This window comes from Haliaeetus leucocephalus, unplaced genomic scaffold (assembly GCF_000737465.1).
Source record: "Haliaeetus leucocephalus isolate CR32 unplaced genomic scaffold, Haliaeetus_leucocephalus-4.0 Scaffold751, whole genome shotgun sequence".
Taxonomy (NCBI): domain Eukaryota; kingdom Metazoa; phylum Chordata; class Aves; order Accipitriformes; family Accipitridae; genus Haliaeetus; species Haliaeetus leucocephalus.
In genome coordinates, this window is record NW_010973187.1 from 5,828,071 (window position 1) to 5,849,724 (window position 21,654).

The 21,654-nt window shown below is 38.0% G+C and overlaps 1 protein-coding gene across 10 annotated transcripts in view; it reads left to right on the forward strand.

Moving 5' to 3' along the window:
* The window catches only part of ATXN7L1 (ataxin 7-like 1), a 123,626-nt gene that overhangs the window by 94,997 nt on the left and 6,975 nt on the right, over window positions 1–21,654 (forward strand). For 9 of the 10 annotated variants that reach the window (XM_010580882.1, XM_010580881.1, XM_010580889.1 and 6 more), the window contains 6 exons: window positions 4,454–4,536; window positions 5,394–5,650; window positions 7,919–8,111; window positions 10,549–10,670; window positions 13,860–14,814; window positions 18,950–19,024. In XM_010580882.1, coding sequence (XP_010579184.1) covers window positions 4,454–4,536; window positions 5,394–5,650; window positions 7,919–8,111; window positions 10,549–10,670; window positions 13,860–14,814; window positions 18,950–19,024 — 1,685 coding nt within the window. Of the gene's footprint in view, window positions 1–4,453; window positions 4,537–5,393; window positions 5,651–7,918; window positions 8,112–10,548; window positions 10,671–13,859; window positions 14,815–18,949; window positions 19,025–20,098; window positions 21,586–21,654 lie in introns of those variants that run through there. The other variant, XM_010580888.1, reaches the window with a different exon arrangement.

A 21,654-nucleotide genomic window follows, 5' to 3' on the forward strand; every position in this document is an offset into this window, starting at 1 on the left:
GGGAAATCTTAAAAGTCACAATTCCCTTCTACCCCTCTCCCCCTGCAATTCACATATGAGTGAAGAAGTTTGTAGTGTGGGGATGTTGATCTTTCTCGGGAACACAAGATGGTGGGGTCGAGGGAGCGACATTAAATGTGGAAGTGCCCTGGATGGCCTTAGGCAGGACAGTGTTGAGGGTGTAGGTCCCCTTGCAAATCTGCCACCGAAGCACAGAACACCCCATCGTGCAAGGGCAGAGGCTTCATTAGAAAGGTTGCCATCCATTGGGAGGAGGAATTATTTTCCATGGAGTTCCCCAGAAGTGACCCATGCCAGCTGTTGGGCAGCAAGTAGAGAATTTGCCCCCTAAAGCTGAAAACGTGTTTTTGTTCTGAATGAAAGGAAACAGAGTGTTTTGAGGGATTTTTTTTTTTTTTTTTTTTTAAGAAAAAGTAACTGAGTCAAGTTTATGGCTTCAGAAGCTGTGCAGGGTCTATTCATCAGCTGGCAGTACTTTGTGATTTGGGCAGGAACTTCTTGTGTGTACTGAAAGGCTAATTTTGCTAATGGCAGCATGATCCTCATTAGATCATCCGTTTAGCAGAAAGATAGTTCACATGATTTCTAAATGTGCACTAGTTATGAACCAAGTATAAGTTGTACAAGATAAATGCTTTCATTTCCAGTTAAAGAGTGTGCCCCATTTTTTGACTGAATATCAGGTTGGGGTTTTTTTTTTTTCATTTTCTCAAATTTGGCAGTTAGCCTATGGTACTGCTACCTTGGCTTGATTCCAGACCAGTGCGAGGTGTGTGCTAGGGCTGTGTGGGGTATGGAACAACGCCATTGCCTTAAAGGATTCAGTACACTGATTGCTTTCTTAACTAGTTAAAGGTGGCATATAAGAAAACAGAACCATTGTTCATTTATAGCCTTCCACAAAATGAAAAAATATTACGAGAAAGTAGCTGATTAGGCTTTTAAACCTTACATTTCATGTGCTAAGATCCAATTTGTTATTCTAATAAAAGCTCTCTGTATTTAGCAGTTAATTTAAAATATTGGGGTTTTTTAACCTATTATTTCCTTCAATGGTTTAGATGCTTAATTTAGCTAATCAATTCTGAATTCCTACTTGGGCAATTGAAACTGATACTTTCTGAGATACTTGTTTTCCTCGTGTCACCACATACCACCACAGGGCTGTAGCTGATACTCGTACCTTTTTTGTACAAGTGCTTGCTGAAACATGTTCATAAAGGAGAATCATTTCTGTAGGGCCTTCCATTGACTTGCTTGCTTTTTCTGTGGAGGTGACTCCATCACTATTCTGTCTCTAAGCTGTCACTTCCAGTGTCTTCTAGGCTAGGGAATGTTTCACTGGTGGAAATTTCTGCACAGGACTGTTTGAGTACTGCAATAGGCATTAGTTTATTTTTATATGGCTAACAAATCCACAAGAATTGATACTTTTTTTTAAAGCTTCTCTGTCATTATCAGATTTAGAATCTGTTCAGTCTTGCTTCTACTGCTTCATGTATTGATGCAGCAACACAGTAATTTAGCGAAGATGCAAATAGGAGAAGTCCTGAGAGCACTGTAGATGAATTGCCTGTAGATTGTGTGTCACTATGATGGATTCCTCTCCATTACTATACAGGACTGTGCAAAGGCTGAGAAAAAGATCTTGGAAGGTCAATGAGATGATTATTTTAGATATCCCATAAATTTCATTCATTTCACATTAAAAGAATGAGATGGTGGCTAGGGGATTTAGGTTTCCCTCAGTCCACTGCTGTGGAACTGTACAGCTGTTAATTTTTGAAGCTCCTTAATAGGTCTGGCCAGTTTACATACATGTCCTTTCCTTTTTAGCAACCTCCACTCTCTCACACCATTTCCCTGACTGTAGCTGAAGTTTTTTCTTTGCTGAGAGCTCGTGGTTGTTTGGGTGATGAATGAACCTGCCCTCTTTTCAGGAGCGCTGTCATTGGTGAGAGAGAGGAAGCAGCTTGTGGAACCACAAAAGACAGTCTGTAGCTGCCCAGCATAAGTGGATCAGTGTTCCCTAGTAGCAAACTGAAAAAAACCCCAACTTTTTTTCCTAAATCTTCCTTAGTTCTTGTTCTCTTTGGGGTCAAGTTAAAGAATGCAGATGCCCGGTTACACCAAGAATCTCTCTTGTGTTGCAAACAGGAGTTTGAGACAATTCAGTCTTGGCCTTTCCTCTTCTTTCGGTGAGGTTAAAATGAATGCTCTTTACTTCGTCCACCGAACGTGAAGAAGTGGAATCCATTCTGGAGAAACAGCTTTCTGAAGCTGTGCCTGTGCGCAGGAGTCCAGGGATTCTCATGCTACACATTTCCTAATACAGAGGTAGTCAGAAGCTGCATGTCATTATTGATAAGAAGGTGATATCTTCATTTAATGTGTTGCCCAAACCAGGCACATCTGTAGCTGGCAATTAGATATTCATGATTTCTCTGGAACAGCCACGCATGCTTCAGCCAGGAGAAGTGGTTCCCTGCTTGCTTTCCTTGAGAAACAGAAAATACTAAACGTGTTATTTTGTTCTTTGGTAGATGGCAGAGGCTTCCACTTTTTCTGACTATAATTCTCCATGTTGATTCTACCTCTATATGTTTTCCTAATAACTGGCTTTGCTATTTTCAGTCCTGGAAGTCTTGCTTGGTTGGGACGCTCTTACTGACTAGTAGCAATCTGGATGCTTCCGAAGGAAGCACTTTTGATTTTTGAAGTATGTTTCCCTGTTGGTCTAAAACAGTCCTCGCTTGGTGACTTTCAGAACATGCTCCACAGCCTTGTAATTACCCTCGGGATTTTTCATTTGAAGGCATATTTATAAATCCATATAGTCTATTTAGTTTGGTTTTTAATTTGCATTGAAGGTTTTTAGATGGGTGATTCAGAAAACTATGATAGGAACATCATACACTCAAAAACCAGGAGTAATTAACTCCTTTAGTTCATGAACATGCGTTTTGATCCATTAAGTAGAAAAAAATGTTTATTATATTTAGTCATACACAGCTACTTTTCTGTTTCTGTTGTGCTGTAAAGGCCACAGAAACTATAACTACTTGTGACGGATTTCAGTCCCTTTGTAGATGTCAATAAAATAAGTGCCAGCTGTTTTTTCCAAGCTCATTTTTTGGTATGTCTCTGCTAATAGGTCAATAACATAACCATTTAATGTTTCCTTTATCATTTTTAAGTCCATATAGCAGAATACATAAAACTGCTAATAATTGTGATATCTGGATGACAGTTCTTGTCTGATGTAGGCTACTTGGCATCACGTTTCTTCTTCCATAGAAGAACATAAAGCTGTTCTTGCTGTGATGCTGTCATAACATTGTAATATAGCTGTGAACTGCTGTCTTCATCTTAGCCCTGATTTGTTTGTTTATAAAGAATTTTTAGATCCTCAGATTAAATGTTGTATTTGAGTACAGGATGTTTATTATATGTGAATGTAACACCACTATATAGTTAAAATAGACTTTGGCAAATAGTTTATATTCCACTATCAAACAAAAGCAAACCAGTCTGCCAATTAAAACATACAATGTCAAGGTACATAAAGATAATGGTAGATTTTTTTGGTGGCATAAACTAAAAAGCGTATGTCCATAGTTTTGATACAGCTCTGTAGTGCAAACCCTGAAATTATATTTATGTAACCTAAAGGAGGTGATGCTATCTGTGGTACATAAATACTAAAATATTAATGAAAGTGAAATATGCAAATACAGCCTATTAAATATTAATGCACTTTTAATGTTAATCATTAGTACAACTCATGTAAATGCCTTTTTTTAGTAATCTCTGCAAACTTTAAACTCCATGCCTCCCTTCACTTAGGCAAATAAGAACTAACATGCACATTATTTTTACACAGATTTAGGGGACAGATTTAGATGAATTTTGTTTTTAAAATGCCACTAGTAATCTTGTATTTACTTTTGAGACACCACAAGTTGTTTTTCAGAGTTTCCAAGTATGTCAAAGAAATGGTGTTCAAAGCACTCGTAATATTTAGTCTATATGTGTCTTAGCCAAACTCAGAAGCTAGATTTGCAAATGCTGAATTTCACGGCCTCAGAGGCAGCCAACGTAAGTGAGGGAATTGAACTCGTGGGTATCTGGCTTGGTCCTGTGTTTGGGCCACTTGGCTGAGTGCAGCTCTGTAAGCAGACTTATTTCTATGAAGTCTGTGACTGAAATCCTGCTCTAAATAGTTTGAAACGTGTAAGGACAAAAAAAATGCACAACTGTACAAGTGATGCATGTGGCACTATTATGGGGTGCTGGGGTTGGGATCAGTGGTTCAGGCTGAGCTTGGTCGAATTAAGTTCTATCAAGCAAAAATTATAGCTACTCTGGTTAAAATTTCTGTAATAATCTATTTTTTCTCCTTTTTCTACCTATCCCCTCCCCCATCAAACAGAAAGAGAATTTGACCCAAATAAACACTGTGGAGTACTGGATCCTGAAACAAAGAAACCTTGCACAAGATCGCTCACCTGCAAGGTATTTTTCTTAGAAGATAAAATATCAGATGCTTTGTTATAGTTTAAATCCTACCACAGTAGTTTGAGAGGTCATACCTGCTCCTGTCTTACAGACAATGGGTATGGTATTCAGACGCTGTCTTCAGGTAATTCTTTTGAGTAATTCTGTTTCTTTGAATCAGAGCATCTGCATTATTCCACTGATATTTCTAAAAAGATTTTTTTTTTCCTTGCCATTTTGTTATGCAAAAAGCATTAACGTTTCATTTAGAAGCACAAGTGTTACTTTAAATGCTCCTTTTTTGGTTCATGTGTGCAACAATGTTGAAGTATCGTCATTTCTTAGTAAAAAAATTAAGATGATTTTTGTATAATAAATTACTTGGACGCTGCCCTTGTGATAGCAGTAAGTCTCATGTCAAAAAGTAGCAGCAATGTAAGACATTTATAACGAGCATTGTATGTGTATGTGCTACCTGTCAGTAGAGATGATCAGTTAAATTTGCTTTAAAATGTATTCACATTTTTCAATCCAATGAAATCAATTTTTCATTGTAAGTTAAGAGCTACAATGATGTTACTTCTTAATATTTTAAAATTATTAGAATTATATTTTCTGTCTTGGAAAAGGTAAGTCAATAGGATATTATAAGAAAATTGTTGCAAAAAGTAATTTTAGCCTTGATGTTGGCATTTCTTAAGAATGACTTCATAAATTATCAAAGATAATGTGGAATAACAGCTTTATTTCCATAACTGTGGCTTAAGTTGTTTGAAGTAGATTGTATCTTTTAGAGTTGTGGTGTATCGGAAGTATAGAGGACTCATAAGCAATGTCATGCACACACAAATGCTTTTTAACCACCCTATTTTTAGACTCATTCACTTAATCATCGACGAGCAGTTCCAGGCCGTAAAAAACAGTTTGACATCCTTCTAGCTGAACACAAAGCTCGATCCAGGGAAAAAGAAGTTGCAAAAGACAAAGAGCATCCACCATCTGCAAGAGAAAGCTATCAGAGCCAGCCCACACCAGCACAAGACTCTCTGTCAGGATCTTCAGTGAACTCTGGGCAAGAATCTAAAGTAACATCTCCTGCAAAATCTAGACCACCAAATTCTGTACTTCCAAGGTAAGCAATTCTCCAGTGTGGAATGTTGCATTCTGAAGGTGCTGTAAGAAATGTCGTAGTCTTTCATACAGCTTATATTATAAGCATTCGGTACTTCTTTAGGCTATTGCATGATAAAACTTATTAATATAAGAGTTTCTGCTAGCAGTAGAAGATAGGACTATGCTTATATTAACCTAAATCTGTCCATGGTAGCCTGTGGTCTGATTGGGAATGAGGTAAGGAGTGGTGTCCACCCTCAACTCAGAATCGCAGAATAACTGCATTTTTTGGCTAAAATGGTCAGTAATAATTAGGAAAGTTTACACTCAAGTAATTCTGGCACATTTGGGAATAAAAGTCTACATGAATCAGGGTAGGTATCAGTGGTGAAATTCTGCACATTTATGTAGAATTTTTCTTTGCAAATACTTCACCAATTACATCACTGGAATGTCTTGTAAAAAAAGATGTAATTTAGTGTAAATGACAATGTAAGCAGCTAGTTCTTAAAACTATTGATTTGCAACTATCCATTGCATGTCTTTTTCTCATTTTGGAGATGTTTCTTAGAAAGGACAAAAACAGTCTTCAGAAAGACAATGCAAACATCTAAAGACATCCCTTTAGAAAAACTAGTATGAGGTATTGGATCCTACTGAATTCTAATTGTCCTCTGGTAAACTTCCCATATGTTTTGTTTGTTTGGGGGTTTTTTTGGTACTAGTTTTGGCTGGAGTAGATAGAACTGAACTAGTTGGTTTTGTTCATATTGTTTCATATTTCTTTTCTTTGCAGAAGCGTTGCTCAGGATTTGGTGCCCATTTGGGGGCTTTTGTACTGATAGTCCCCATTGCAGAGAGATAATTGTATTTGCTATCTCAAGTCTTACAGAGACAGCCATTTCCAATGTTTTCTGTGTGTTCATCAAGCCATAGTGAAATTTTATTCATACGGTGGTAGAGGTGGGCCTTACAGGGTTTGAGTGAAAGGACAACAAAAGAATACCCATAGATAAATTGGTGACAAGTCTGCATAATTCTTGTAAAAGGAGTGACCTTATACAGTCCTTACATAGAGAGGAGCACAGAGGGACAGGCAGACATTGGTTTTGGTAGGTATTATAGTCAAAGAAGCAAAACTGGAATGCGATTCAGTGACAGTCAGCTAAAGAGGTTGCAAAGGTAGTGGTACATGAGGAGGATGATTTTAGCAGTCATACATTGTGTTTGTACAATCTACACTTCTGTTTCTGCTGCAGTGCCTCTGTTCTGTCATCCTGTCTGTTTTTGCAAGCAGCCGTGCCAGAGGAAAGCCTTGCTACCTCTCCGCAGGGAGCCAGCAAGCCTCCAGCTCTGCTGCTTCAAGAGGTTGAGTGCTCCCTGCTCTGCTGAGGCAAAGCTTGCTGGTTTCACTGGTGATGACTTGGCTTGACCTGGCTGACTTTTCCTGAGGGCTAAGGAGCACTCGCACAATCTATCCCTTGCAACAGCAACTGCAGCAGTTATTTCTAGCTGATAGACATCAGTGAGCAATCCCTGCTCAGTTCAGAAGAGGGCACCTATCCACAGTCTTAATGACTGCTCTGTCCTGATGGCATAAATTCATGAGATTTTTCTCAACGTGGACATCTCCTCCAACCTCAGTGGTCCACATATGTACTTGGTTGCACAGACTGTAATTAAGAATCCTCTTCCACCCCACTTCTAATTTGTTTCCAAGCTACTTTTGAAAGGCAAGGCACCATCACGCTGTGTGGTGCAAAGGCATTCCCACTTTGTTTTATTGGATTTTAGACAAAGGTAAAGAAAACCTACATGCTGTAAGAGGTCCTCCCAGTTACTTCCCTTACTAATCTAGCTGTAGAGGGTGTCAGCTAAACACTTACTATATTTAGTACACTAATTTGAGTAGGGTTGTGGTATGAAATAAAATTTCATAACTGGACCCTTGGGATTAAGCGAGTAGAGTAATGGCGCAATGTAAGAAAATTTTACACATCTGATTTTTGTTTGCATTTTTAATATACTTTGCCTCTCTCAAGATCTGAAATGCAACTTCATGGCAAATTTAAAATTTCAGGCAATACAAAGGCACTTCTGCTAACACTAACGTGATGATAACCCGTGATATATTTCTGACAAGACCAAATGTCAGCTGTTCTGTATCTTTTACTGTCCTTCATTATGTGATCATTTCTGGTATAATTTACTTTGATGCTTGACTCTGGCAGGTAGGTTTACAGAGCCTTTGAACACTGATGAATTTAAATGTATATTCTCCTTCTAGACCGTCATCTGCAAATAGCATAAACAGCAACAGTTCTTCAAACCACAGTGGGTACGTACCAGAACTGCCACTGCCTTCCATGGGAGGAGATTTAACGAGCAGATTGTCCAGTGATGAAGGAGAAGCGGATGGAGCTGAAGAATCTGAGAAATTAGACTGTCATTTTTCTGGACACCATCCCAGACCTTTTGGGGTATGTGTCTGTCTCCGGCATGCCTTGCCATTATTCTTATGTAATTGGAGAGGGGAGAAAAAAGAAGTAGTTTAGTAAAAAATGTAAGGAATAAGTACCTTACATTCTGAAAACTGTATTCTAAAGAGAACAAATACATTTAACAGAAAATGGCATGGGTGAGATAAGGTAGGAGGAGAAGACTGGTCAGTGCATGTGACAAACAGGTTGCAGGACAAGATGAGCAGCAGAAAATCAGAAGTTCTAGTTTTAGATTTTCCTCTCAGTAGACTGCAAGCTTGGGTGTAATTCTGCTAAACTGAGGAAAGTTGTGTTGTTTTAAATGTGACATGAACAGATAATCTCTTTGTTGTCATAGTTCTTGGGAAACTGTACCTTGCAATTGGTTATAGCTCTGAAAATCATATGGCAGCAAAGGGCTATTACAGTGCTTTGTTGATTTTTGTAGTCTGGTTTGAAGCAGTAATTAAATATCATTTATGTGAGTGTATATAGACTTGCTTCATTCATCTAAAAATGGAAAGTCTAGAGCACGGCATAGCCCATCCGCTCTGGTGGTGGCTTAAGTATGTGCTTCTCTGACAGCTGTTTTTGTCTTTCTCCCATGTGACTGAGAAATTTCACTGTAAGTAGTAAGAGCTGCCTTGTGGCGTTATCTCTGCAGTGTGAATTTGTTTACACTGTACAAACCAAGAAGCAGTGGGAGAACTCCTGAACTTGTAAGCAGTTGGTTCTCATCAAAATTGAGCCAAGGAATAAAATTAACGAAGACTTTGCTTGTGTGTTTTCCATATGATAGGCAGAATAAAACGAACACTGTGATAACTGTAGCATTGTTTATGTTCCCTAGAGCAAAGGAGAACTTGTTATTGTCAGACATCAGGAAGACGTATGTGCTGAACACAAAACAACTGTCAGATGAAATTCTGTATTTGGTTCTTACACAGAGAATAAGAATTATTATAGTCCATATAATACTATGAAATGCAGGAACCTCCTGCTTCATTGGTACTCTTGTATTCTACTTTGGTTTTGCTGACTGCTTCTCTGTGAGTTAAAAACTAAAGGCTCACTGCATGTGCCTCCACACAGTTTAAAACATAATCTAAGTGCAGCCAGTTCTTGTACAGGCATCATGAGTGAGGCACGGCTGTCAATAGCCATTTTGTTTTGGGATCCTAGTTTTGTACCAAGGCAAATCCCACTGACTCATCTGTTCTTTGAAATCTTAGCATCTCTCAGCTGAAGCAGTTACTGATAGTGCAACTGTTCTTAGTCCGTATCAACGTGAAGTCAGAAAAAAATGGTTTAAATTGCCTTCAGCGCAGTTCATGCTAACTTGCTAAATTTCATATTGAAGTAGACTGTTTTCCTTACGAAGTCCCTTTCCCAGCTAGGCCTTAGTAGTTGACGGGAAAAAGGCAGCAGCTTCTTAAACTACGTCTTAGTGGTAACTGATCTGTGTCACTGGGAGGTGAAGCTAGTTTATCAACTTAGGTGTGGTTTTAATTAACCTGTTTAACCTTGTCATGAAACAGACTTAAGATGAGCAGTTACAGTCACCACTCACTGTCCATTAAGCTGGAAAGGATTTTAAACAGATGCTTTTCTACTGCATCAGTAGCTTCTGCTCTCAGCCAGAATTTGTGTGACTTGGTCCCTGCATGATTAAGAGTTGTCTTGTTTTCTGAGGATGATTTATAACAGGTTTCTCTCCCACAAATAGGTGTTGCGGCAGTTCTCTACGTAATGTGAGATCAGTAAGACTGAACTGAAGAAAGGGTAGATTCCTGATCATACCATTTCAGTGTAGACTTTTCAGGATGTGCTCCAGAGGAAGCAGTGCAAATACTCCTGAGCTCTGCAGAATTCTCAAAATATTTACTACTCCTCTAGATGATTTTCATACACTGTGAAGAGTGTATCTGGTGTTCTGTTGTAGCGCAGGTGCCATGGACAATAATTTATTTTTTTACTAAAATGTCACTGGTTTGTTTGTTTATTAAATAGATACTAAAGATGCTCCCATTGCACCTTTTTCCTCTTCAGTTATTTTTATTCCTGTTACATGATTACGCGATTTAATGTGCACAGAACGGTGTAACTGCTTTTCTGAGGCAGTATTATTAGCCAGAATTGCTTCTTTAGCAGTACCTCAGCATTTATATTCTTTCCCTGTAAGACCTGATAGGTACCTGATAGTAAACTGACTTGTTAGTGAAGTATGAAGTATACTTTACACTAAAATGAAACATTATGCACATATTTCATATATCATGCAAAAAGTATTTATGCTGCAGATAGTGAAAAACACCTTTTTAAAGGTGTTTTATATGCATGATACAAATTACAAAGGTTCCTTGGTATATAAATTATAATTATTTTATAATGTAGAAACATTTTTTTATAAACAATGTTGAAATATCTTTTCTTTCAGTTTTGCTCATATGGCAGTCGCTTAATGGGAAGAGGGTACTACGTCTTTGACCGAAGATGGGACCATTTTCGATTCGCACTAAACTCCATGGTAGAAAAACACTTGAACTCACAGATGTGGAAGTAAGTGGGATTTTTACACTTGGTGGGTACTTTAACATTTTTAATTCTGTGAAACTTCTAAATTAAACACTCCATGGGAAGCGTTTGTAAAATTACTTCTGTATTAAGGCATAGCAGTAATACGAGTACAAATTTTCTCTTCCCTGTTAAGGAATATGCAGCACAACAGGACAATCTCCTATTCTGATGTAAACTTCTTCCAGATTTTGGCCTTTTTTTAAGTCCCTTTGAATCTGGGGAGGAATAATCCAGTAGTTCTGTTAATATTACTTAAAAGCATTAAAGCTCAGTGTTTTCTGGGTTTGGAGATATGTTTTGGTATCGTATCATTTTATAACACACAGGTTAGATTTTACGTAGATTTTTATACCTGCATCATGCACCCGTATCGCCCATTCAGACTTTGCTGTTTAAGACTCATGTGTTGTAAGATAAGGAACTTGGTATACATTGCCTGTGCGTAAGATGGAATATGATAGTTTTTTAGTCCATAGTGCCCTTACTGGCTTTGGGGTCTTAAAATTCTGATTATTACTCACTATTGAAGCACCTCTATATCACATACGCAATTTCCAAGCACTATACGCTTTGGCTACATAGATACATAAAAATAGACTGCACTTCTAAAAAAGATGCTAATTCTTTAAAAAAAAAATAAAAATACTTGAACAGCTCATGGCATCTGCAGATAGGATTGATTTTTTTGGGGGGTATTCTGCTACAGAATATGCATTCTTCTTCCAATGTAATGACACTAAAGTGCAGTGTTTCATGTCACTGTTTATTATCAGGACTGTGTTATATTCATTGGATGCCAGCCATTAGATAAACAAGGTTTGATTTTTATTTAAATATTTTTTTGAAACACTAAAGCTTGGCTTGTCTGACTAACCTGGTAACTTGATGGTAACAGTGCTACTGTGCTGGGAGACATAGTTTGGAAATGGTTGGGTTTGCCGTAAAAGGGCCAGTTTCATGTCTGTTTAGAGGCAGATCATGTTTGATCTGCAAGGGGTTCCTCTCTTCTACTTTGTCAATTTGGCTGTTAACTAGTGTTTCTTGCCTTCCACAAATAAAACTAATTTGGTTTCCTTAAATAGGAAGATTAAAACTTGTTATCTATTGACTTTGTTTGTCAGGAGAAAAGATACTCAGGCATCTAAGAAAATGTGTCACTAGTATCACTACTATCATGAAAAACAAAAATAACCTCTGTAGTAGCTATATGATACAAGAAATAAACAGGCCTCATCCTGCTCCCACTAAATCCAATTGTAAATGTTTTCCCAAATTCTAGCTGTTTTCTGTAATCTCTAATATTTTAATAAATTCCATCCGTACTTACTTGTCTGTGTAACACAGGAAGCTCGCAGTGCTTAACCCCTATTGTATTCTTCTACTGTCCTCAACCCTCCTCTGGACTGATCTTTTCCTGTCTTCCCCAAGCAGGGGTATGCATAAAGCTGTTCTTTTATAACCAGCGCTAGTGCAGCTCTGTAGCTGTGGCTCATCCAGTTGAGATAAAGGGTAAAAGGATGCAAGGCCATATGTTGAGAACAATAATAACATTTACAAAGTACTTTTATCCCTTGTTCTCAAAGTACCTTACAAAGGTGGGTAAGAATTATTGGCCCTTCTTTAAAAAAAACCCTGAGGAATGGATCTGAGAAGCAGCTTTGTTTGTGTAGCAAGTCACAGGCAGTAGGACTTCCTCACTTCTGGTGGCATGGACTGTATGTAATCCCTTATGTAATTGTAGCATAAACAGTGTTCTGTCTGAGAGTCTCCATAGGAAGAATACCAGGAGAGAACACTTGTAATTAGGATTTCATTTATGATAAACAGCACAGCCAGTGCTGCTCTTTTATCATACTTCTTTGAGGGCAAGAGTAAGCCTTTAAAAACTGAAAAGGTGTCAGTAGTGAGGATAACAAGGGCAGAGTTATGGTGATGTACAGCTTCTTAACAAAGAGAAATAGGATTAAACTGTGAATTAAATTTTAGTCTAAATAATGAGAAAAGCTCAGATGATAATTTTCCAAGAGACATTATGGAAGTCTGGTTCTTTGTTAACAGTGGACTAGATAAAATAATAGAAGATGATGGCTGAATAGAAAGGAATTTGAATGTGTTCTACTAATTTCACAGGTAATATTACTAGATCATATTCTCAGAATAGTATTCAAGTAGTTATAAAGCTTATCAAGCACTGTTTAATATTTTGTCAATTTTTCAATATCAGTGAAATTACTCAGTAACTTACCTAGTTAATCCCGTCTAACCAGCTCCCAGATGAGCTGTTGGGAATAGCACTGCATTTGGAAAGGGATGAGCTTTCCTCCTTTCCTCTTTAAGCTCAGTGATGAAATGCTTCACAACCCCCCAAACTGGCTCATTTACTATGCTCATCAAATCTAACCTGTGAGTTTAGGTTGATATTGAAACTGTTCCACAACTTGAACTTTCAAGCAAAACATACGCAATGAATGAAACATAGTGATTAGAATGTTTGTAGATCCCACCATCAGGCATTTAATTTGCATTTTTTAATTGTTTGGTAAAATAGGAGAGGAATAATGGAAATTAAATTTGTAATAAAGTGATTAAATTGTAACGCTGTACTTAGTTGCTACATGGGGCACTTGTGCTGAAGTGGAGCTCAGTTCTGGTTTAACTGAGTTACACAGTTTAGGGCTCATGTGCCATAACAGAATTTTATAGAGAAAATTACGCTGCATAGTTCTTTACCTAATCATCTTCTGTTAGGTCTCCAGTGCCTTCACAGATTTAATGTGCCTTATTTCAAAATTAATTTTTAGGAATATTACTTCATAATCCAGCTTTCCTGAATCTTTACAATATTAGAACACATGTGGTTTGCATTTTGCTGTTTGTATTAAATCCAAAAGAACATCAGAATGGAATTGCAAGTTTAAAAAGAGGGGAAAAAAAAAATCACAAGTAACAGCATTTTTAAGCTGTTGTAGAATGCAGAGCTGATTTTGAACTGTGAATATTAAAATATATGTGATTGGTAGAATAGGAATCAAAATTACAGTGAATTAGGTTTGCCTTTTTTAATAAGTTGGTCCTTCCCAGAAATTGTTTCTTATCTGCATTGTTCAGATGGAATTTTTTTATGTATCTAACTCTCTGCTGCTTTTTTTTTTTTTTTACTTCTCTGTTTAGGAAAATTCCTCCTGCGGCAGATAGTCCCATGCCTTCTCCAGCAGCGCATGTCTCCACTCCTTTTCCAGCATCAGTCTTACAGCCTTTCAGCAACCCCAGTGCGGTGTATATTCCTTCAACACCTATCAGTTCAAGAATCACTTCTTCTTCTTACATAATGACATCAGCCATGTTATCAAATGCAGCCTTTGTGACAACATCAGATACGAATTCAATTATGTCACACACTACAGCTTTTCCTCATGTGGCTGCAAGCCTAAGTATCATGGACTCAACTTTTAAGGCGCCATCAGCTGTGTCACCAGTGCCAGCAGTCATCCCTTCCCCATCCCACAAGCCATCCAAAACAAAAACCAGCAAATCCTCAAAAGTGAAAGACCTGTCATCTCGAAGTGATGAGTCTTCAAGTAACAAAAAGAAAAAGCCGCAGTCATCATCATCATCGTCGTCATCGTCCTCGTTATCGTTACAGACAACTTCCTCGTCTTCATTTTCAGGGTCCCACAAAAAGAACTGTGTCCTGAACCCCAGTTCCACTTTGAACTCCTATCAGGCTACATCTTCCTATAACAGTATGTCTGTGCACAATACAAATAACGGAACAAGCCCACTCAGTGCCAAATCGGAGCCCTCAGGACGGACTTCCTTATCAAGTAGTTCAGCAGACTCAGTGAAACATATGAGCATGGTAGTAAGCAGTATTGACTCTTCTAATCTGTCTGTATCTTCTCTTGTGCACCACTCAGGGGACCACTCCCTGGGAGCACATAATGCAGTGTCTTCTCTACCCCTTTCTTTTGACAAATCAGAAGGAAAAAAACGTAAAAACTCTAGTTCTAGTAGCAAAGCCTGTAAAATCACTAAAATGCCTGGTATGAATAGTGTTCATAGAAAGAGCACTGCCAACCTTATTTCTGCGGTGCCAGATCCTACAAGCAGCTCCATCTCTCGGCAGGTAAGGGACTCTTCCAGTTATTTTTTTGCAGGTCATGTCTGACTTACTTGAAATATTTCATGCATTCTGAAAAGAAAATACTATGTTTGCTTCAGATTGTTTTTCATCACACAACTTACTTTCTAGGTTAATACAGAAACAAATTTGTATTTGTTTTGTAGCAATCATAGAAAGATGTTTTCAGAATTAAAAAAAACTTTCTTAAAATATTTTTATGAGATTTTTTTTTATTCAATTAATAAAGTAGCCATTTGTATCTCTGAAAGTAAAATTGAATGTCCAGAATGGATAAATAATTTTTAGAAATTAATTTTTTATCTTAATTCTCATCTCTCTGAAATAAATTGTGTCATTAAAACAGGAAGAAAAGAGTCAGCATTTCTCTTTGTTTCTTTCCCCAAACTTGTTGCTGATTCATTTCTTAATGTTATGCAAGTCTCCTCGTTTCTCTTATGTAAAACACTTAAATCTACCTTTCCCCTGGGGAGAGTCTGAGATGCCTGACCTCAGATGCTGTTTCCTCTTTGAAACTGTAAAAGTTAAGAGATTAAGATCTTAACCAGATGACCTTTAGTGGACATTTGGTTATCTTTTATAGTGTGCATGTATTCAGAATATTGAAGTCAGTGCAACAGATAAGGTTACACACTCTTACTTAATTGTCACTAGACTTCTCTGTCCTTATATAGCATCACTGAAAAAAGTATGTGTGAAGTAAAATTTGGTGGAAAAACTGCCAATACAATCTTTATAATTATATACTATTTCATTCTGCTGCCGTGTCCAGTGCTGTGCAGTACACAGAAAACAAAGCTTGGCCCTGGCATCTGGAAGACAAAACCAGAGAAAATAGAATACCACAGAAAATCCAGAGAAGGTAGCTTAGGCAAAAACTCTCATTTCCTAAGGATATTGCACATAAAATAAAATTTGGAAATGGAGAGGGTCAGGTCTTGGGCAAGGCAATCCATAGGTAATAGCAGACAGAAACGGGAGTGGAAGAAAGGAGTAAATGAGTTCTAAAACTGGTATAGCAGACAGAATGAAGGTCTCAAAGAATGGCTTAGCAGGTATATTTTCTCTTTCTTACTTCCAGCAGAGGTGCAACTGAGATGACTTGTTTGGCTTTTAAAAATGGATAGTGGTATAGTCCTTCTATTTTAAGCCTTTTAAATTTGTCCTGCTATCAGAACTAATCTTTAAGTCACTGAAGTCAGTGAAGGATGCTGTAAATTCTTCATTCTGTCACACATCTGATTTTTGAAGTATGTGTGTGCCCAAAAAGATTAAATTGCCCTGAGATACACGATCTCAAATGGGAGGGAAAAGTAAGTACAAATTGTTACTTTGGTACAAACACCAGTAGTAGGAAATGGATTGTATCGTCTTTCCACAGTACACAGACTGTATCTGTAGCTAGTGCAGTCTGAGGAAGTCTTACAGATATATGCAGGAGGTTCTGAGTTCAAATTCTGACTCCCCTAGTGATTTAAATCTGTTCCTGTGGGACATTCCTATTCCAGTTTGTGATGTATTTCAGCATGTTGCACAGTAATGGAAGTAAATAAACCACAAAGAATCAATCAGAGGTCTTTTCTGAATATTTGTAAATATGTAATTCACACTAATATTTTTTTTCCTTAAGTAAAAGGTTAAATATATGTAATGACTGTAATGATATACAGATTTTTAAACATAATGTTTTTATATACATGTACAGGTGCATACATATATAGATGTATACATGCTTCTATGTGTGTGTATATATGTAAAAGTTGGTCACACTTTCCTCTTATATTGCTGGTCTTTGGAGCTACACTAGTAATCAAAAATAGGAGGTGAAGTGGAGTTGATTGTATTTCAGATGTCTGGCTGGCAGCTAATTGTCTTTGTGACAAGGATACCACATTGTATGCAATACAAAATAGACATTTCCTACTGTTTATTTGTGCTACAAATAAATGAAGTTTGTACCCACTTAAGCATATGGGTCAAAGAATATTACATACTCTACATGTGAATATTAAAGCTCTGGAGAATACAATACTTGAAATCACTTTTAAGCTGTGCTGTTTTGACTTGCTGTGTTCTAGAAATGCAATCACAGTAAAAATTCCACAAAAAAAAAAATCAGTATTACTTAAAATTTTGCTCCTGTTCCCTGATGTAATAGGGCAAATTAAATTAAGAAACTAAGAACACAGAAAACAGTTCAAGTGACTGGTGATAGGCTCAGGGGTTGGTTTTTTTTCTAATTTAATTCAAGTCTGGCCTGGATAGATAGTAACTGAAAGTCTTAACCATTGGGTTTTGATGTATACTTTATTTTTAAAAGAGGGGGGGAAAAAAGGGGTTGAGTTTTGGCCTCATCGTAATCCTTTCAAAATGGCGTTCCCATCATTAAAGACCCAACACAACTGGGAATCTTTCTCTCTATTTTCACTGAGTGCTGTTCAGTCTATCTGAATTATTACCCTTCTGGCCTGGAACACTGCCCTTCCAGCTCTGAATGACAACAGGATGGTAAAGCAGCTCCAAGCCGACCACAGTGCTGCAAGCTGTGTTGCTGCTTGCTTTGTGTTGGTTGTAGGAGCACTGAATGAATGAAAGCCTAAAGAGGTGTAATATTCCCTCTCATCGTTCTAGGATCTCAGCAAGTCGATTTCCTAGTGGCTATTTTTCCATTTAAAAGATGGACATGTATTTTATTGTGGAGGGGTTTTATGAATGCTAGAAGGGTGGATGTAGAGGAGAAAGGTTTGCAGGTGTGTTACGATGTTCTGAAAAGCTAGGAAAGATTTTACGAGGTCGTGCATCTTTAGTCAAGATTTGCATGTTACTACCTAGAGAACAGCTGTGGCATGCGAAACAAGTAAAGGGAACAGGGTAGGCAGAGGCCTACCCTTTTAATCTTTGGGCACCACGGGAGCTGCCTTCAGAATTGGCTGTAAATAAAAATCTTAAATATTTCTTGTGGATAGAATGTGAACAGAGAACACTGTTTTAAACAGTCGCTGAGTGAGGAAGGGCAGATATGGAAAGGGAGACAAAGGCTACCTTTGACTGTATAGATGCAATGGCAGAACAACAAATGATGTTGCAGAAGGGAAGGAGAAAACTGATGTTAGTGAAAGCCCTGCCAGCCAATGCCACAGTGCCATCTATTCAGTAAGAAACTTGCAACTGCATTTCTCACTGTTCAGAAGACAGGTCCTTGCTACCTCTCCATCAAATGTTTAAAGTTGACATTACTTGAAGTCCATTGACCTTGTGAATAACTATTCAAACTCCAGTCATCTGCCATTCGTAGGCAGGTGTCCATGGTTAATTTTTATCAGCCTTGTAACCCCTGAGAAACTACTCCTCTGACTCAACAGCTGTCGCCCCTTTTGTATCACAACAGAAATACCTACACTATGGTTATGGGTCATTGTAGAAAAACGGAAGACAGACTGCTCTTGCAGAGTGCTGTAATCTCTCAAGCATTGAAATATGCAGATTGAATAATGAAATATTTTAACTAAGTACTTTAAGATATATGTATGTGTGCTATCAATTTGCACTCATTCCCAAAGAAATTCTGTGACGCAGTAAATTGATACACTTTCAAATTTAAACCTCTGGAGTTTGATTCTTCTGGTTAATATTTGCTTTATTGAGCAATAAAAAATATGGAAGAAAATGGAATAACTTAGGGCATGCTATGGTGCTTGGGGCTTGCTTTAAACTCCCCAGGAGTCGGGCAAGTGCCCTGGGCAGGAGTCTGTCACCTTGAGCACTCTGTGCTCTCAGTTGCTGACTAGCTGTACTAAGTGACTCCAGTAACTACAGAAACTAGTATTTTGGTCTAGAGAAGCGGGGGTTTACAATCTATATTCCCTTGGTAACTGTTTCTTACATTGTTTTCTGACCTGTAATAGTATTTATGTGCCTTTTAAGAGTTTATTTAAAGTATCCAAGCCCTGAGAGATAATTATGATTCTATATGAAGTGTATCTTTTGCAATAGCAAAATACCTGTGTTCCAAATGCAAAGCAATTAGTGCCACTTTACACAGGAAAGGGAAGGCCATTACCGGCATCTGCATTCAACTGAGAAATGTGCCTCTCAATACTGCTCAATTAATGTCTTTCAGATTGGAAAAAATAGCAGTGTAGCTTTGTCACAATCCAGTCCTTCGAGTACATCAAACCCAGTACACAACAGACAAGTAAGTTGCTTTAAAAAAAAGTGTACTTAAGTAGTTTGTAAGCGGTTTTGAAATATTTTATACTGTAAAACCTTAAAATACGATTTCTTTATGAATAGAATTCTTTATAGAAGCTGTCTTTTGGTGAACTAATATTAGATTTCTCCTCTCACTTAATTTCTTTTCCAGCTATTTTACCCTCCAAGGTTTATGAATAACAAGTTTTCTGCTTTTTTTCACCACCTGTAATACACCTCAGGTTGGCTTATGTGCTGCTCACTGGCTGTTGCTTTGGTGATACAAACTCAGCAGCAGCAGAAACTGTCAGTGCAGGATCATCTAAGCTGATGTGGTTTTTCTATCCAACTTCCCCTGCTGAGCGAGATGGCACAGAGTCCCCAAATTGGCACAGGAAGGACAGCATTTAAAAATAGGCCCAAAGTGAAAGCAGCAAAGGGAGGACAGAAACAGGACAGTGAAGACAGGGCATTTGACTATTCAGAGAAACTAATCTGAAAGCATAACTAAGCTAAGTATAATCCGAGTTCCTCTTAGACTGTGAGAAGTCCTTAGTGCTCCCACCATACCTGTTTATCACACAGACTACTAGTCAGATAATTATAATAAATTCTGTAACTCAGCTTTTTTGTGAGTACAGCTGCTTGACCTGTGATCCAGCCCTCATCTGTCTGGAGGACTGATAGACTAGTTTATTTTTTTAATACAGCCCCTACTGTTTGACTCTCCAAGTTGAGTAGTTTATCAAGAACTCATTTTCAAGATCCTTGGTATGAAAAGGTTTCCCACCTCAGCAAGGTGTAGTCACAAGTAGACAAAAATTCCAGAGAATTTTTCTGTAAAACCAGTCAGTATTTTAGAATTCTGTTACATATTCTGGCTAAATTATACAGGAGTAGTTATTCCAAATGGCTGTGCTGCTTAGTTTCTGCTGTGTAGACAGAGTAAAAGAATAGTAATGATTGTAGTAATGATAACCCACAACTGTATCCCCATTAAAAATACTCTGAATCACTCACATCTTGAGATGAACCACCAAACAGTAATTTTTTTTTTTTCTCTTGGTGCTGAATGCAGAGCAGTATATGTATGGAAGAACTACTCTGAAGGGAAAAAAGTGGAAAGTTTCTTCATACTTCTAGGGACTGGCATTTTTTCTGTGTGAGACGCTGTCATCCAACTGCCAGTAACAAACATGGGATAAAGCTGTTGTGAAGTGCAAAACTGGTTTTGCTTTAACCTTCTGCTCCTGTGTTAGTATAAAATACACACTACCAGGGAGCAGAGCTTGTTGGGTTCTGTTGCCTAGATCCCATGGGGAAAACCTAACAGTGCAAAACATTAATTCTGTGGCAGCCCTATGTAAACAGAGGCTATTGCTGAGCTTTTCAGCTGCCTGTTTCCGTAACTTTATCAAAAATAGAAGTGTTTGCTTGTTTTAAGCCTCACAAACTCTTTATTGTTAAAAATATGTTTCTGTCAGTTTGGTAGTTGAATATGGAGCTCAGAATACAAATACAAAATAAAATCAAGATGTATTAAGTTTTATTAAACTTTTTTTTTTTTTAAACTGTAACACAGGATTTTAGAATTTGGAACCATGAATAATGGTTACCTATCTAATAAATGCTTTTCACTGTCAAAATAAATCTGAGGTGCTTTGTTGACAACTTTCATCTCCAATCTAGTAGCTCAATAGTCTCTAAGTAAAATTTTAGTCTTAAACTGTGCTATAGTATTTCTTTATAAAGGTGTTATTAATTAGGTAACAGTAAGCGGATCTGCAAGTATATGCTGTGTCAGTAAAGATACTACTGGGGGAACCTGAGCTTCTTGTTTTTAATGTTAGTGGTGTTACAACCATGATAATCAGGGAGTCCAAGTGAAGCAAGGTCTGTAGGCAGAGACAATCTCTGCTATACACTGGGGTTTGTAGCTGGAAAAATCAGGCAAGTTTTCACGAATACAAGTCAGAGCAACAGACTTTTAACAATGCAGTTTGAAGTAGAATTGCAGCCGTCAAGCTAAATGTAAGTATAGAGCAGTTACTCTTGACTGTCTCCACTGTGTTACCTGGTCAGGCAACCTGTTGGGGTTGTCTGCTGGGGCAGAGGGGGAGTTAGAAGGGAGGAGAAGATGTTGTTTCTCAAGAGAGGGGAGAGAGGTCCTTAACTCAACACGGGGTTGAGTGACTGGGTGAGGATGAGGCATTCTGGAAATTGCAGTAGGCTGTAAACCCAGTCTTGTTTAAAGCTGCCATCGCCAGTGTGCAGTCCTACTGAGAAAGCTGGCTTCCCTGCTCACCTTCCGAAGGTGTCCAGTCGGACCTGAGCGGACAAGCAGCAGCGCTGTGAAAGTCCCCTGCCACCAGTAACTGGGTGTTTCTCCTTATCGAGTTGTGAGATGAAGGTGCCCCGTGGTTGTTTTGATTTCACACAAGTAGTCTCTTTTGGTCATTCGCAACAGTTGTTGAAGTACACTGTACTCTCAGCTACTCCTGTGGGGGACCGGTGGATTATAAGGGTAACTGTTGTGGGCCCGTCTGCTATCTCCCATCGCGTTAAACTCAGACGAATTGTTCTCAATTCATGTTTAATTTTAATGTTGCTGCATCTACTTGAGACCTGAACAGG